General features: G+C 34.2%; 1 protein-coding gene across 1 annotated transcript in view; it reads right to left on the reverse strand.

The window, feature by feature from the left end:
* The window catches only part of ptn (pleiotrophin), a 347,933-nt gene that overhangs the window by 82,430 nt on the left and 249,478 nt on the right, over positions 1-16,025 (reverse strand). Inside the window, exon 3 of the mRNA XM_039769955.1 lies at positions 11,912-12,085. Within this exon, the coding sequence (XP_039625889.1) occupies positions 11,912-12,085 (174 nt within the window). The remainder of the gene's footprint in view (positions 1-11,911; positions 12,086-16,025) is intronic.

The raw sequence follows: 16,025 nt of genomic DNA on the forward strand, positions 1-16,025 counted from the left end.
CCTGGCTGAAGACACACTACTTCAGTTTAACAATTTAGCTGTTGATTAGCTGTGCACACTGTATCTCTTCTGTTAATCACTGGCAGTAAAACATCAGTAATATAATATTTATAATCTGTTACTAATGCTTGCCCAATCTGTTTCTCTTCTCAGCACTCACATGTGGTACTTGGTGCCACTACTCAACTGCCAGGTTGTTTGCCTGCCTATGGAAGAATCATCTCTGATAAAGGAGCACTGGAATCATTGGTCAGAGGGGTTCTTCATCAGATTGGCCATCCCAGCACTGACTCAGCTGTGGAATGGCCAGTAGTGGGGAGGCAGCTTTTAGGCTGAAGTATCCAGGACTCTGAACAAATTTGTTTGCTCATATGTGATAGTTCTGTATTTAGTGAGCGACATAATCTATCCCTGCATTCTACTCTGTAGTTTGTACTATTGTATTGTATTCCTGAGGTGCAGTCTGTGTTTAGTTTCAGCTATTTTTAATGTACATCTTCTTTTGTAGTGTAAGAATAATTTTGAAGTTGTTAAATATAAGATGTGTTCTATTGCTGAGAGGTACAGTTGTCTGCAAGCTGACTTCTGTTGCTATAGATAATATCAAGTGGAAATATGCTATACATCAGTCATTTAGTAACAAAGAATGGTTGACAATTTTTTTGACTTAGGCAAATGAAATTTGTAGTAAAATGTATGCTTGACTGCAATTGAGGGTAACTTTATGCTATAAAAAGGAATGTAAGTGAACTTATTTTGTCCAAGTGGCACTGACTCCCCAAAGTAAGATTAAACATCATGTTTATGCACTGCTCCAAAGCTTTTCAGGTCTATTATTACATTCCATGATGCTTTATGCAATTATCAACATGGCTAGTACCATGATTGGATTGTTAAGGATTAAAATGATATAGCATATTTTAGTGTGAGCTTTACTAAATTTAATTGAAATTTCAAATTAGTAAATAGGTATTGAGCATTTGAAATTAGCAGAAAGTTAATAAGAGCTACCAACATCTTAAGTTATATAGATGAAAATATGCTAAGAAATAAGGAAACTGGGATTTTACACAAAACATTTAACTCAGTTACACCATAAGCAATCAAGTAATTTACTTAATTTTTTAAAAATGTTATGATTGCTAGAATGTGCTTCTCTGTAATGATACCATATGACTAATATGCAGACCTGTCAAGATAAAGCCAAATAGAAACAACGCACAAAAAGTTATTCTCTGCCTCAGAGGACAGACCTATTCCTGGGGAAGAAGTATTTGATCTCCAGTGCTTGTTTACTGGACAATTGCATAGCATTAGTAGTAACAGCATGCAAACATTCCCTCCAAAGGTCAAAAGCACTCATCTCATTCACTAGGGCTGTGTGAAGCATGGGTCTAATGATACACCATCTTGTGTGCTGCCTGTTGGGCATTCATAGTAACCTGAGTTAATGGACCATCACCTAAAGCCTCCTAGTAAGTATGCTGTTGCATATTCTACAGTCTCTGGTCTGCCATTTGTTGTTAAACCAAGACTGAGAATGATACACATTCTCTTGATCCATCAAAAGAGCATTTCAATTAATATCATGAAGGATGCACTCTTTAAACTATTTTTATTTGTGTAATCAGAAAACTTTACATTTTTTTTTGGTTAAATGCAAAAAAGTGAGTTCTGAATAATAACTTTCACCAGTTCCGTGTTTCATCACCTAAATATCCGAGAAGCCCAGCTCTGTACAGGTAGCTGAGGGCTTAGGTAATGCAGGAACACATGGGGTTGTTAGGAGTTCTGGCCTAATCTCCATATAGCAAAATTAGGGCTCCCTCAGTCACAAAACTGTTTGGCCAGAATAACACAATATGGTATTAATCTTTTTGCAGAAGCTACAAAATGCACCAATATTCAAATCAATTACATTAGCACTTCTTGGAAACATTTGTTTAGTATTCACTGTAAATATGATCTGCATTTTACATCTTATTTCACTTTCAAGACATATTTTCCATGTGATTCTGTTATAAGCAAGAATTTTAACACTGGGTTCAATATTTTTTTTTTAATATTAAATGGACTCCACCTAACTGGAGAGTGAAATTCTGATACTATTTCTTTCATGTGTATATTGTTTTAAAGCTCAACATCATTAAGAGGAGCTTTCAAGAGAGGCTGTAAGATTATAATCTGTTTATTGTGAACAGAGTTTAACAAGAAATTTGATAGAGGGATTTATCCTAAAATCAGGCTACAATTGACTGAGATGATTGAGATGGTGGTTGTGTAAATTGCATTGTAAACAATCCAAGCTGTATAAACAATCATGATAAATCTAATTTTGTTTCTTTTCTGTGTTTTAAATGGGAAAAAAAACTGCAAGTATTTTCAATGAGGAATGAGAAAAAATGCACAAATAAGATGCTGTCTGTGAGTTCACCATTACTTAGGATTTCTAAAGTCAGCACTTATAAGCTCAGTGACCTAAATTGAAAAAGTACATGTTGTTTCGTGCTGATTGTAGCAAACAGAACACAGAATCTGGTAATTATTTTATATTTGCCATAATTTTTGCAAATGAACACCTGTTTTTGATCTATTTTAACCCTGCTGCTCAATGCATATTACATTCATTCTGCAAACCTGATTATTTTATGACAGGGTGGCAGCGTTTTCCTGGCAGCATCAAGTGCAATGCAGTAACAAACCATAGATGATGCCCCAGTCCATTGCAGTCAACCCATCTACTCACTCAAAACAGGCCAATTCAGTGTTGCCAATTAATCTATCATAGCAGCCTTTGGTAAGTAAAAGAACATCTGTACAATAATGGTGAGAATAACACTGACATGGGTTAAAATTGAAAGTTTTTGCGGGCGCTGTGAAGCAGCAGTTATGTTTAAGTATGCAATGGTTTGTAAAAAAATATATATGTATATATGTACATACATATACACACACACACACACACACACACACACACACACACACATATATATACTGTATACATTTTTACTATTAGTAAGACTCAAATATTTTTGCATTTTAGTTTTCAGTGATGAAAAGAAAATTTGTTTTTGCTTCTGTAGCAAACTTTATTATAATATAACACAGAAAATATCGAGTCTCCTGTAGTTTATGTTACTGGGCTTTGAATCTGTAACTTAAGAATATTCAAACACACAAAAAAATTATTATAGAATAATATGAGAGTCCACAATATAGGTAAGTGGAAAATGTACACATAGTGTAACATTCAAGTGTTTAAACTGACTTGAAAGTTAGAGCATTTATGTTTTTGGTTACTTAATTAAATAGCCAGTTGTCAAATTTTTGTTTATTAAATATTTTTGTGACAGTGAGTTATACTAAAAATAAAAGTGAAAAGAGCATGGAATTATCCAGTATGTATTATTAGACTACATTAAATATATTCTTTATATTAGTTCTTTAAAATGTCATGTAGTTAAAAATGTAGACTAAATAGGCTGGTGGTGACCAAATAACTTTCACAGAAAGCATATTCCAATTCAAGTGATGTAAAAACAGCATTGTTAATGTCCTCTTTTTAGTTGTTGGATGTGGAGTGACTGAAACTAATTGTAGTTTAAATTCTTAAACGTGAAATTTTTGAAAGAAGTATCTGAGGAGAGTTACAATTTCCATTTTGAAATCTCAAGGTAAAGCTGGTGACTTCTTTGGACTAGGGCTGCAACTTAATAATTATTTTAAGCTTAATTTGGCTTATGTATTCAGAATCACACTAAACACATACTTCAAAATTAAGAATGAATTTTTTTTTTTCATTTTCTGTGAAAGTGATAGTTTATTGGCAAAGCATCATGTAAATATCTGACCACCACAATATTCCAGCACAGAAGAATCTACCATCATGCAACCATGACTTAATTAGTTTCTCTTTTTTTTTGTAAGTCTGCAGAAATGTTTGAAATTAGTTCATCACAACAAACAGCATATTTTGGGGGAAATGTCCAGACTATTTTCCATTTCCAGCAAAACAAGTGGTTTCACATGTGTGAAACTTAGTTCTGCCTTTGTTATATAATATGCAGAGTTTATAACTGAAAGTACATACCTTTTTGCAGTATCATTTGTCTTTTTTGTATCTGGAAACCTTTTACCACAAGAGATTCTTTCGCATATTTGCTTGCAGCCAATAACTGTCATAGCCTGCTGCATGTCATTTGCTTTTGGGAGTGTGCTGTTAGATTTTCACATGTGAAACTGTGTGATCCTGCCACAAAATCTGTTTTACTGTCTAAACTAGACTTGTTGCAGCTGTGCTTGCACTTTATTACATCTTCCTCCATGTTCTATAAAAGCAGTTGAAGTCCAATAGCCACTTGGCCTGGAACTTTCTCGTTTCCACCCTGCGCCTGTCTTTTAATTTGGAATGAGAGATAAACCTTTCAGTCATGGCTGATCTGTTGTGGGATTCAACAATGCACTCTTGCTGAGTTTTTGATTTCCTTTGTATACAAGACTGAAATAAAGTTTTCTGCTTGGACAAGGACTTTGTTTTTTCATGTACTTTTTTGTTAACATAAACATTAACATTGCACATGTATGCAAACATGTAATGCAGCCCTATAATTTACGAAAGTGACTGTATCAAAAAAAAAACCAACAAAACACCCAAATATGGTAAGTGAAAATCTAATTGTTTATTAGCTGGTAGCAAATGACACATATTTTTTTAGTTGCCTATCATGAAATTCTGTTGTGTTTGCTGGCGTTGTATTTGCATTGTAGAGGGCTGGATTATGACTCAAATTATTCCTTACCTCAAACCGAAAGTCATGTCTTTATGCCTAGCCTAGTAAACACTGTGTCCATGTATCTGAATCACAAAACACTGAAGTAACATTTCGCCTACTGGGATGACAGCAAGTCTTCCTCTTCCACAGAGCCAGTAATGGTATGTTTCCTATTCAAATGCTTGTGCATGTCCATTGTGATCTCGTGCCAAAGTACACATTTTGCAACTCACAACATGTTTTTCTAAATTCAGAGTAAAGTGCTCCCAAACTCTGGAAGTCTTAGGTCACACCGTCTTTTCTAGCACTTGCATACCTTTTTTCAAATGTGTTCACTACTGAATGAAGCAGTGACTCAATACAACATAGTACAACATACTCTATTTGACCATGTAATCAACTAATCAATGAAAGTGATCATTGCCAACATGTATAATTACTGATAATTATTATTTATGACAATTAGTTCTCTGTTTTAATCTGCTCCTTGTGCAGAAATGTTTCATCTGACATGTTTCAAACATGTCAGACCAACAGCAGCCTCACTATAAGCAGGAAATTGTTAATGCTACATCAAGTTGTAGATCAGAGTGCAAGAAAATAAGAATAAAAAATCTGAACCTGGGAAGAACATATAGCCTCCACAAAGGACCCTAGATTTAAGCAGTGTAGATATTGTCAACACTCCTTACTCATTAAACCTCATCAGCAACTTTTTATGTTTATCGTGGCTATGACCCACCACACCATTTCCAATGATGAAATTAAAAGATTCAGGCTCCTTATGATGTTATATTTGAGTAAGTGTGTCTGGAAAATGAATGGATGTAATTTCCGATGTCACACTCTACTCATTTTTTTTTATTTATATTGTCCTTATTGAGTTTTTTAAAGAAGAGCTATACATTGCAGTATGCAGTTAATATTTTATGCATTTTTATCTTCTTTTCAATCTTTTTTGCCACTGTATTCAGGAACAAAGAACTGATTAAAAATGTCCATAATCTGTAGATAAAATTAATGTTTTGGCTAAAAAAAGGTGTTTCCAATAGATACTGCCATATTTTGTAAAATTGTTAAATTGATTTGATTGAGTGGACTTTATTTTTTCAACAACTCAGCATACCCCTAAAATATTGTAAAGAAGAAAAAAAAAGGTTATTACACCTGAGAACAAACAGGCAGTGAGTGAGCAGCATTAGAATAATTTTTGAAACTGAGTGTTAAACACAAACTTCAAGAATCTGTAAAAACTTAGAGCTCATGTACAATTTTAAATCAGATTAATCAATCTTAGCACAAGATGGAGAGGAATGTATTCTTTAGAGACTGTATTTCCACTATTACCTGTGATTGTAAATGTAAGATCTGTTTTTTAGATTTTTAAGGAATCTAACGATGTGCATCCTGGTAGAGACTGATTTGATTATGAAATGTCACTACTATCTGAAGGGCTAATTAATAGTTGTTTCTCTCTAGTAGATAAAGGAGGAAATTTTGTAAAGTGAAGTATATTACAATGAAAAAATCTTGAATTTACACGTAATAAACAGTAAACATTTTGTGGCAAGTTTTATTTATCATGAAGCTGTTTAAATTATGTAGAAGTATCTTCTGTACTTCCATGCAGCTGGAAACATATGATTTACTTACAATCACTACCAGTGAAATTGAATTACAATGTGACATAAAATTAAACCACAGAATTTGTATGTGCAGTGGATGCAGAAAGTATTCAGATGCATGGGGGCAGTGGCTGAAACCTTACTGGAGGGGAAACAAAAACAAGAGTTATTTGAAAAGATCAACCAAATCCCCATTTCAACATCAACAGCCACATGAAAAACAGAAATATTAGTGCAGAATGTGTTAGAACAGCTGGATGAAGCAATTCAAAATGCACTATGTGTAGACTTAGCTGTAGATGTGGCAACCAATGCTTAGTTGTCAGTTTATGTAAGATTATTCAACAAGGAGAAGAAAGAGGTCTGTGAAGACCTGTTGGGTGTCACATCCCTTCAGACCAGTACAAGAGGACAGAACATCTACCTGGCCATAAAAATATTAGCAAAGAGAGGAATAGAGCCAAAACAAGTGGTTTCAATAACCACAGATGGAGGCCCTGCCATGACAGGAAGGCAGAGGGAGCTGTGACATGAATGAAAGAGGACAATCCTGAGCTCATTTCTTACCATTACAAAAATAATCAAACACTCCTATGCTTCACCCTGTCAGACAAGTATGCTAAGTTGATGAACACAATGATGAGAATGATAAACTTTCTCAGGGCATCTTCTTCCCATCTGTATTGCATGCTCAGGGAATTGCTCAGGGAAATGGATGCAAATGCTGATGATCTTCTGTGGCAAAACAATGTAAGATGACTCAGCAAAGGCAAAATGTTGGAGTACTTCTGATCCACCAGAATGGAAATTGCAACTTTCTTGGCACAGCTGAAGAGCAAGAAGGCAACACAATTTTCACATTTTTGGAGGTGGGGAAAAAGATAGATATTGTGTCTTTTTTGGCTGATATCACTTTGCACCTGAGTGAACAGAATCTAAACCTAGAGGGCAAGGACAATTCAGTTTGTGACCTGATGACAGCTGTCTGAACCTTCCAGAAGAAACTTGGTGTTCAATGGAGACCTGCAGAAAGACTGTGCACAATTCCAATCAGTGAAGGAACAGATTCCAGGTAAGAGAGATGGGTCTGCTTTTTTTGACTATGTTGACAAGCTAATAGTAAACTTCAGCAAATGTTTTGATAGCTTCAGCCTTGGAACGCAGCTCATCCTGTTCCTTTAAAGGCCAAAGCTGTGAAATATGTGAATCATGCCAGAAAAATCCTACCACACACTTGCTACACCATTCAAAGGTTTGTCAAGCCTCCATCAGTCTCATATCTCTGGATGAAATGAAGCCATTTGTATATTTCAAATAAAAATGTACTTAATTCCATATATTATGAAATTTAAAAAGAACTTATTTATATGAACAACTAAAAGGAAATATTATATTGATTTTACATCCATGTCTTGTATTCATTGTTTCCAGATATATAATGAAGCAATTGAAATGAAATATGTGAATCTATATGGCTTGGTGAAAGGAAACCTTTCAAATTTAACATGTTTATATTTTAAAATTATACTATTTCACATGAAATAATCTACTTTCACCTAATTTTACCTTGAACTATATAATTTTAAGATAATCATAGCCATAGCCATGTCTAATTTGAGTCAAGGTTATATGAAATAGCAGATATATTAATTCAAATAGAAGAAAATCATTTGTTCTAAAGTTCCCCTCTAAATTTCACAAGCTTGTGCAATATAATACATGCTGGGAAAGGTTTAATAGCTGTTCTGATCTTAAATGAATCCCTGAAAGAAGTCACATTTTACTATCTGTATATTTTAATTCTTTTACTATTCCCTAATACACTTCACCTTCTCCTTGACTGTTCTTTCCTACGGAAATACTGAAAGAATCTCTTTGGGCCATTTTCTGACTCATCTGCAATATTTCTCTACAACTGCCTTTTAGCTTTCATAACAGTCTTCTTAATATTTACCCATTTGCTCTCATAATGTTAGCATTGGAGTTCCTAGCCTTATATACTACTTCATAAAGCTGCTTTTTCCTTGTGAGCTTCTTTTTCATTTTCCCTATTAACACACCATATATATATATATATATATATATATATATATATATATATATATATATATATATATATATATATATTAATATATAATATTAATTAATATTATATATTAATTTCCTGCTAATTCCAATTTTACATGTACCTATCTAGAATTATACAGTATGTATCTCCACACTTAAAAGATTATAAGTTTATCCCCTTTAGATATTTGCTGCACCTGTTCAGACTTTGCCTAATAAAGTTATGATTCATATTTCTAGTATTTTTATCCATGCTCTGCTAAATCACTGAGAATTTGTATAATGTTATGGTCATTTGACCCTAGTGGTTCATCATTTATACTCTGGTATTTGCAAGATTAATTCAATTAATATCTGAGTAAAGTCCCAAATGACTATATTACCCCCCTCAAAACCTGTCTTCTTAATATATTTAAATACATATTGAAATTACTGTCTGCATTGGAGTATCTGTAGCACACTTCAGAAGTAAGCCTTCTCTTCTTAATGCTTTCCAGCTGAATCCAGACATCCTCACTAAGATGTAGTTCAGCATTGAAATGTAGAAAAGATGTGCATTTTAAATTCCTTTACATAAAAGGGAACCCCTCCTTTTCTTTCATCTATCCTTTCTAAAAATGTGTAATCAACTATGCTGTACTCATCCTTATCTTTGTTATTTAGCCATATTTTTGTTATTGCTATAATGTAATTGTGATCTTCACAACTCCAACTCACATTGTTTTATTTTGATATTTTTAGCATTAAGGCAAGCATAAACGTTTTGCACTTTAACTTTGTACTGGAATTTAAACTACTATGAATCTGCATTCTTACACTATTGTTACACTTCTAAACCTGGCCGGCAGTAAACTCCATGCCCAGTTCCGCCCCACACCACCTAACCCCCACTTGGCGGTTCATTGTGAATGCACTCTGGAGTTGATGAATTAATTGTGTTTTTGCTGTGCTTATGCCTTTGGTATGTTTTTGAATTTTGACCTCTATGTTCTGTATTTGGTTATGTTTTTGGATTGCTGTATTGGTTGGGACTTTGTTTGCATTGGATTACCTTAGTGTTTTTGGGCAATTCCTTTGCTCCTGGTGCTCCACAGAGCTTTGTTATTGAGAAGCATTTATAGAGAATAGAGTTTTTATTTTATAAAGATTTGATGCTTGGCCTTATTACTAGCCAGAATTTGATGGTGATATCCTACTCTAGTTAGCATTATTTAAAGTGATTTGAATCTTTTTAGTTCTTGGGACTCCTAGGTCACAACAGAAACATGACAAAGAAGAAAGGTAATTCTGCCATTGTCTGATGCACTAACATTATTTTGCAAGAAGAAAGAAAAGAAAAAGGTAAGGAAAATACAGTTTACCTATTAAACAGTCACTCTAGCAAGTAGTGATGTTGAAGTACTATGCCACAGATTAAAAAAGGCAGAATGAAATAGTTTGTAATAGACCAGGAGACGGGGAGAGCAAACAGCATGGTCAGAAGATAACAATGATCAGAAAAAGCCAGTAAGTCAAAACAAAAACAAAATGACAAGTAGAAATGTCACACAGAAAGGCTGGTAGTTCTGAAAAGCTTGTTAAAAAACAAAAACTCTAAACACCACATAAGTTTCTTTTTGCCATGAGGAGCACATTATCATTGTGATAAAATAAAATAATGGTTGAAAAAATAACAATTTACCATAATTGTGCTTTTTTTTAGATCACAAAATAAATAACAGTAATGTATCATGATGGTCCGCACTTAAAACTGAAGTCAATTATTACATAGTGACAGACAAAGACAAACCGCACAACCAAACTGAAACTAATAAATTAATCAAGGTCTGCAGATACATTGTTGTTAGGTCAATCTGTGAAATTTAGTTTTTTGTAATATGGTTTTAAAAAATGCCTCAAATGCCTTGGGAATATTGATTATTGCTATTGTCTCATATATCCAATATCCTGGGTTCAAATACCACACCAGCCACTGCCTAAGTGGATTCTGCATATTTTTCCTGAGTCTACACAGGTTTTACTTGTATAGTCATTTTTTCCCCTCCCACAAAGAATTTCCAAGTGTGCATACTCTTGAAAAGACAAACCCTATGACAAACTGATACAACATCCAAGGCTGATTCATGCCTTGCACCTTTATATTGGTAAAATACACCTCAGTGCTTTGTGTCCCACTATTTAGATAAAGCAGGTTTGGGAATGTTGTACAGTACTATGTTATATTAAAAGTAAAAGCATACAAAATAAAATTTTAGCTATATTCATGGGAAGTCAAGTTGCTATGAGATGAACAAGAGGGTAGGTAGTGAGTAGTCTTGTCCCTGCTGCCGAAGCTCTTTATTTGATTTTACAACAAAATGAGGCACTGACATTTATGATGGGCAATGTTTTAAACTTTAAATGTGGTCACTAAAGACTCCATACCTCTAAATGACTAGATAAAGACATTGTTTTCCTAATGTCTTAATTGAATTTCTCCATCTCAAACATCCACAAAACCATATTCATTTTCTCAGTGATATAAAGATTATCAGCCTTGCTGTGCTATTGTTCATTTTTAGGAAAATGAACATCAAGTAGTATAAAAAAGGCTAGAAGAAAAATTTATTTTAAAACAAAATGTAATTTGTCAAGGGAAAGTTTTTGGATGTCTACTATAGAGAATTAGATATTTTTACTATGTTTGCATAGTCTTTTTCCAAAGCCCAAAGATTTTCTTTGCATATTTTATTCAGTAACTATATAGCATATTGCAGATTGTACTTATGCTTGCCAGAATTGCCTGATCATTGTAATTACATACCTGTAATCTAAGGCTTCTTAGGCACAACTTAGCAATATATTTAAATAAACATTTGTATTCTTTTCTTACTTGAATTCTACCTTAAAAGTAACTTGAAGTTTCTCATGTCTGTTTTTTCTTAAGCCTTAAAACCCATTATGTTTTTGAACTTTAAATGCTTTCAGTTATGACCTTTGTCTTTTTGAATTGTTTTGCCTGGTGACTGATTTTCCAGACCACCCTCGCTTCTAGGTTTCTGTTTTGCTCACCTAAATCTGGATGCCTAACTGACAAGAAAACAGTGAATACCTATAGGAAGGGGTGAAGGCCTAATAGCATGAAATTATCTGAAACCCTTTTAAAATGTTATCTTTTATTTGTGAATTTTTTTTATGTATATTTGGCAGTGGAGCAAAGTTCACCTTTTTTATTTGACAGCTATAATAAATGTTTAATTGGCACAGAAGAAATATAAAATTCCAAATAAAGTATTAGAAAGTGAGTGAAAAATAGTACATAAATGTAAAAAAGATAGTGAATAGCACATATGGGTAAAGTGCCAGTAATAGCCTGCCATACACTGCAAAAAGAAAATGTATCTAACCTAAAAGAAATTAATATTTTTGATCCATCTTGCCTTATACCTTAGAACTTATACAACTCACCTCCAAACTGCTTCTTCCAGTTGCATGGAATCTTGCATTTCTGGGTTTTAATGGTTTGCTTGCACTCAGCTCCTGTTCGAGTTCCCTCCCTTGTTCCCGGACCGCAGTCCCCATCGATAGCCACACAGACACTCCATTGCCATTCACTACAATCAGACTTTCTTTCCTTTTTTCCTGGAAAATAAAAGTAAAAGTTGTCTTTCTCATAAATCTAACAGAAATTACATTATTCAAAACAGAGTAGTAAGTCATATTCAAAGACATTTCTGTTTAAGTTAAATTATTTTTTATTTAGGTTTTCTAAACTTAGTCCTGCTGACTACTGTGGATTGCTTATTTTCCTTATGGCCAGTGTAGGAAAGATGTTTTAGGATAATATACTGTAAATGCAGGATACAATAGAGTAAATAACAGTGTTTGTTTTCTACTGTACTTCTGCAGTTTCTTTTTACAAATTATAGGAGTGTGAAAAGGTAATAGCTAGGAGGCCTTCAATCTTTATTAAAGATGGTAACTTCTGCAAGGACACATATGATGTAAATATGGTGGATGAATAGCCTGACAATTCCAGTGACTTTCTGTACTATACAAAAGACCTGTTACACAGCCACACTGTTTTACATGTTATGGTTATCTTCAAATATGAATTCAGGAAACAGAGGATATGCTTGATTTACTCTTCTACCTTAATTACAGTTATAGACGTTTGTGCTTAATTCTTTTTTTTTATTTTTTTATCTTATTTATTTATTTTTTTCTCTACCCTAAAGGAGACTGTTTAACATCATACCCTTGGTTTATTGTTATTTTTATTATTGCATTAAGACTTACTATGCTTTTTCTGGACCACTTTCTAACACCATTCCCCGGGTTTATTATCTGAGTTTATTATCTTAATACATTAAGATTCCTGAAGATTGTATATTTTTAAGTTCATAGTTTGTTAATGATTATATTTTAGGCATATAGTATTTAGACTATATTGGTAATAGATATCTCTATTTTTTAATCCTAAAACGCCGCTGCATGGGGGCTTGTTTTGCTTTGGACGTGCTCTGTCTCTGGGTATGTCAGACGACTGGGACTACGTGAAGTGGGGTCAAGCCTCATGTAGGGAAGCAAAATGGGAGGGGGGGGGAAGAGAGCAGGCTATATCTATATCTAATTTATCCTTTTAATCTTTATAATTATAACTACCAATGTAACAATAGGCTGCATGGCAATAACTCTTGGGAAATAGGAAATTAAGGTTAAAGCTGTCTCACTTCCAGTTAAGACTATAAAATGACATCAAAAATTCAGAATCAATGTCTCCATGATGGGACAGTTAACTTTGTGAGCTGGAATGTTAAAGGCCTGAATCACGAATTAAAGAGAAAGAAAGTAGTCTCTCACCTAACAGGTTTAAACGCTAAAATAGTATTTTTACAGGAGACCCACTTACTAAGCAAGGATCAGTTCTGGCTGCAAAAGGACTGGACTGGCCAAATGTTCCATTCTAGCTTTACAAAGAAAACTAGAGGTGTGGGAATTCTCATACATAGAACAGTCTCATTTGTAGCATCAGATGTAGTATTGGATCCTGAAGGGAGATATGTGATGGTCATGGGTAACTTATCTAACTGTAAAATGATTTTGATAAATGCTTATGCACCTAATGTTGATGATAAGGAATTTATACAAAATTTATTTGCATCCATTCCCAATCTGAACACTCATAAAATTATAATGGCTGGGGACTTTAATTGTGTTTTAAATCCACTCTTAGATAGGACTTCTATCACAGGGGGATGACATCTAACACTGCAAAGATAATTACAAAGTTTATAACTGATCACAACTTATCAGACCCCTGGAGGTTTTTAAATCCAAACTCAAGAACATATTCTTTCTACTCACCAGTACATCATTGTTACTCAAGAATTGATTATTTTTTTTATAGATAATTTCTTGCCTACGATTATATCTTGCAAATATGATGCTATTGTTAATTCTAACCATGCACCTCTGATCTTGGAGCTAAAGTTACTATGCCCCACACACTCACCTCACAGATGGTGTCTCAACCCACTTCTATTAGCAGACGAGAATTGTACAGAATTTATATCCAAACAAATCAGTTTCTTCCTAGAGACAAATACATCCTCAGAGATTTCTGCAGGAATACTCTGGGAAACTCTTAAGGCCTTCTTAAGAGGACAGATTATCTCATATCTTTCCCACAGAAATAAATTAGAAACCAAGAAAGTAGCAGAGCTAAAAAGCGAAATTACTAGAATAGATGAAGAACATGCCAGGCTTCCAAGCGAGGCTCTACATAGGAAAAGGCAGGCTCTGCATTCAGAACTAAACCTCTTGACAACTAAAGAAACTGAACAACTAATTTATAAATCCAGACATCATTACTATGAACACGGAGAGAAAGCTAATAAGCTTTTAGCTCAACAAATTCACAAGCAAGAAGTCCACAACACAATCCCAGTAATCACCAACACAAACGGAGACAAAATCATCGACCACAAAAATATAATGCACACATTTAGAGATTACTATAAATCCTTATATTCTACTGAGTTTAAAGAAGACAACACACAATCTAATGCATTTCTGGATACATTACAGATACTACAAATAGACATTTTTAGTGCGGAGGAGATAAACCTCTGGCATTATCAGAATTACTAGATGCTATAAAGTCACTTCAAGGTGGGAAAGCAGCAGGCCCTGATGGCTACCCTGCAGAATTTTATAAGAAATTCTCAGCTCAGCTAGCTCCCCTCCTATTAGCAACATTTACAGAAGCCAGAGACAATCAAACTCTTCCTCAAACTTTTCACCAAGCATTAATCACCATTTTTCCTAAACAAAATAAGGACTTATTACAATGTGTATCATACAGACCAATTTCACTTTTGAATAATGACGTTAAAATACTCTCAATAATCATAGCTAGAAGGATGGAGAAAGTGCTGCCTTCGGTAATATCACAAGATCAAACTGGATTTATCAAGGGTCGACACTTATCTTCAAATCTTCTACGCCTGTTTAATGTAATATACTCACCAACTAAGTCAAACACCCCAGAAATATTATTATCATTGGATGCAGAAAAAGCATTTGACATGATTGAATGGAAATACCTTTTTACTACATTGGAGAAATTTAGGTTCGGCCCAACATTTGTGCATGGATCAAACTACTGTATACCAATCCAGAAGCTTCAATTTGTATCAACAACATTTGTTCAGACTACTTTAAACTAGAATGTGGTACCAGACAAGGATGTCCCTTCTCACCGCTGCTGTTTGCAATCGCCATTGAACCACTGGCAATACACTGTCGAAATGCTGATCAGATAAAGGGGATTATCAGAGAAGGACTGGAACAGAAAATTTCTCTATATGCAGATGATATGGTACTGTATATATCAGACCACAAAATTCTGTGCCTGCAGTCTTAACAGCACTCACAGAATTTCAAAAGATCTCTGGTCTCAGAATTAATCTGAATAAAAGTGTACTCTTTCCAGTGAATTCTCAAGCATATAATATTAGATTAGACACCCTACCTTTTATCATTGCAGAACAGTTTAAATACCTAGGGTAAACATCACAAGTAAACATAAAGCTCTTTATCAACAAAATTTGCCGTCTGCATGGAAAAATTAAGCAGGACTTGCGTAGATGGTCAACCCTTCATCTCACTCTAGCTGGAAGAATTAACACTGTTAAGATGAATATTCTTCCTAAGCTCCTTTTTATTTCAAAACATTCCAATATACATCAATAAATCATTTTTAAGCAATTAGATTCAACAATAACCTCATTTATTTGGAACTCAAAACATCCACGTATCCAAAGAGCGACCCTACAAAGACAAAAGGCAGAAGGTGGCATGGCTCTACCTAACTTCCAGTTTTATTACTGGGCAGCAAACATACAAGCTATAAAACCTGGACACAAATAGATGAACATACACAGGCTGGTCCGCAATAGAAGTAAAATCCTGCAGTACTTCTTTATATTCCCTGCTCTGTGCCCCAATAAATGCAAGTTATCGGCAATATACTAATAACCCAATTGTGCTTCACTCACTCAGAATATGGAACCAATGT

The sequence above is a fragment of the Polypterus senegalus genome, chromosome 11, assembly GCF_016835505.1.
Source record: "Polypterus senegalus isolate Bchr_013 chromosome 11, ASM1683550v1, whole genome shotgun sequence".
Lineage (NCBI taxonomy): Eukaryota > Metazoa > Chordata > Cladistia > Polypteriformes > Polypteridae > Polypterus > Polypterus senegalus.